This window comes from Condylura cristata, unplaced genomic scaffold, assembly GCF_000260355.1.
Source record: "Condylura cristata isolate star-nosed mole 26May11 unplaced genomic scaffold, ConCri1.0 scaffold00035, whole genome shotgun sequence".
Taxonomy (NCBI): domain Eukaryota; kingdom Metazoa; phylum Chordata; class Mammalia; order Eulipotyphla; family Talpidae; genus Condylura; species Condylura cristata.
Window position 1 is genome coordinate 15,390,924 of NW_004567136.1, and position 673 is coordinate 15,391,596.

The window sequence follows — 673 nt, forward strand, 5'->3', positions numbered from 1 at the left end:
GCCCCGGCCCCCGGCCCCGGCCAGGAAGTCTACTTCTCCCTGAAGGACTTGTATGTGGAAAGCACCGGAGGAGCCAGGCCCCAGGATCAGGAGGGGCCCTCGGGGAAGGCGCCCAGTGAGACCCGACACGAGGGGGGGCCTGCTGCCGCCGGATGGCCCACACCCGCCCCGGCCCCCCCACCGATTCGGCCTTTCAACAGGAAGAGGTTCGCCCCCCCGAAGCCCCAAGGGCAGCCCGATGCCAGCAGCCAGCCCAGTTCACCTCCGGGACACACTGCAGGGCCTGGGGCCCTGGGCTTCGGGGGGGCCCCGCCCCAGGCCCCTGCTGCGACACCCACACCCCCCGCCCGGCGGAGACACGGCCCTCAGGACGGCCCCCCGCAGGGGCCAGCCGGCCGCGGGGCCCCGAGAGAGGTACGTGAGCTCGTGGGGGTTGTGGCCGCAGCTGCTTGGGGGCGTGGGGTGGTCCGGGGCGGGCCCGGCCTGCTCCCGTCTCCACGCGCGGGCCGAGGGCCACAGCGGGGTCAGCACCCCGGGGTGGCGGGGGGCAGGCCGAGGAGAGATTCCTGTGGCTCCCCGGGCAGCGGCACAAAGCTTCAGAGACATCGAGCGTCTGCGGCGGAAGCCTGGGCCCCTCTGGCCTCGTGCCTGCGCCTGCCCGGCCCTGGGGCTG

At 75.0% G+C, this 673-nt stretch overlaps 1 protein-coding gene across 1 annotated transcript in view; it reads left to right on the forward strand.

Annotated features, from left to right (window-relative positions):
- The window catches only part of SLC28A1 (solute carrier family 28 (concentrative nucleoside transporter), member 1), a 43,383-nt gene that overhangs the window by 13,999 nt on the left and 28,711 nt on the right, over positions 1-673 (forward strand). Inside the window, exon 6 of the mRNA XM_012732693.1 lies at positions 319-418. Coding sequence (XP_012588147.1) covers positions 319-418 — 100 coding nt within the window. The remainder of the gene's footprint in view (positions 1-318; positions 419-673) is intronic.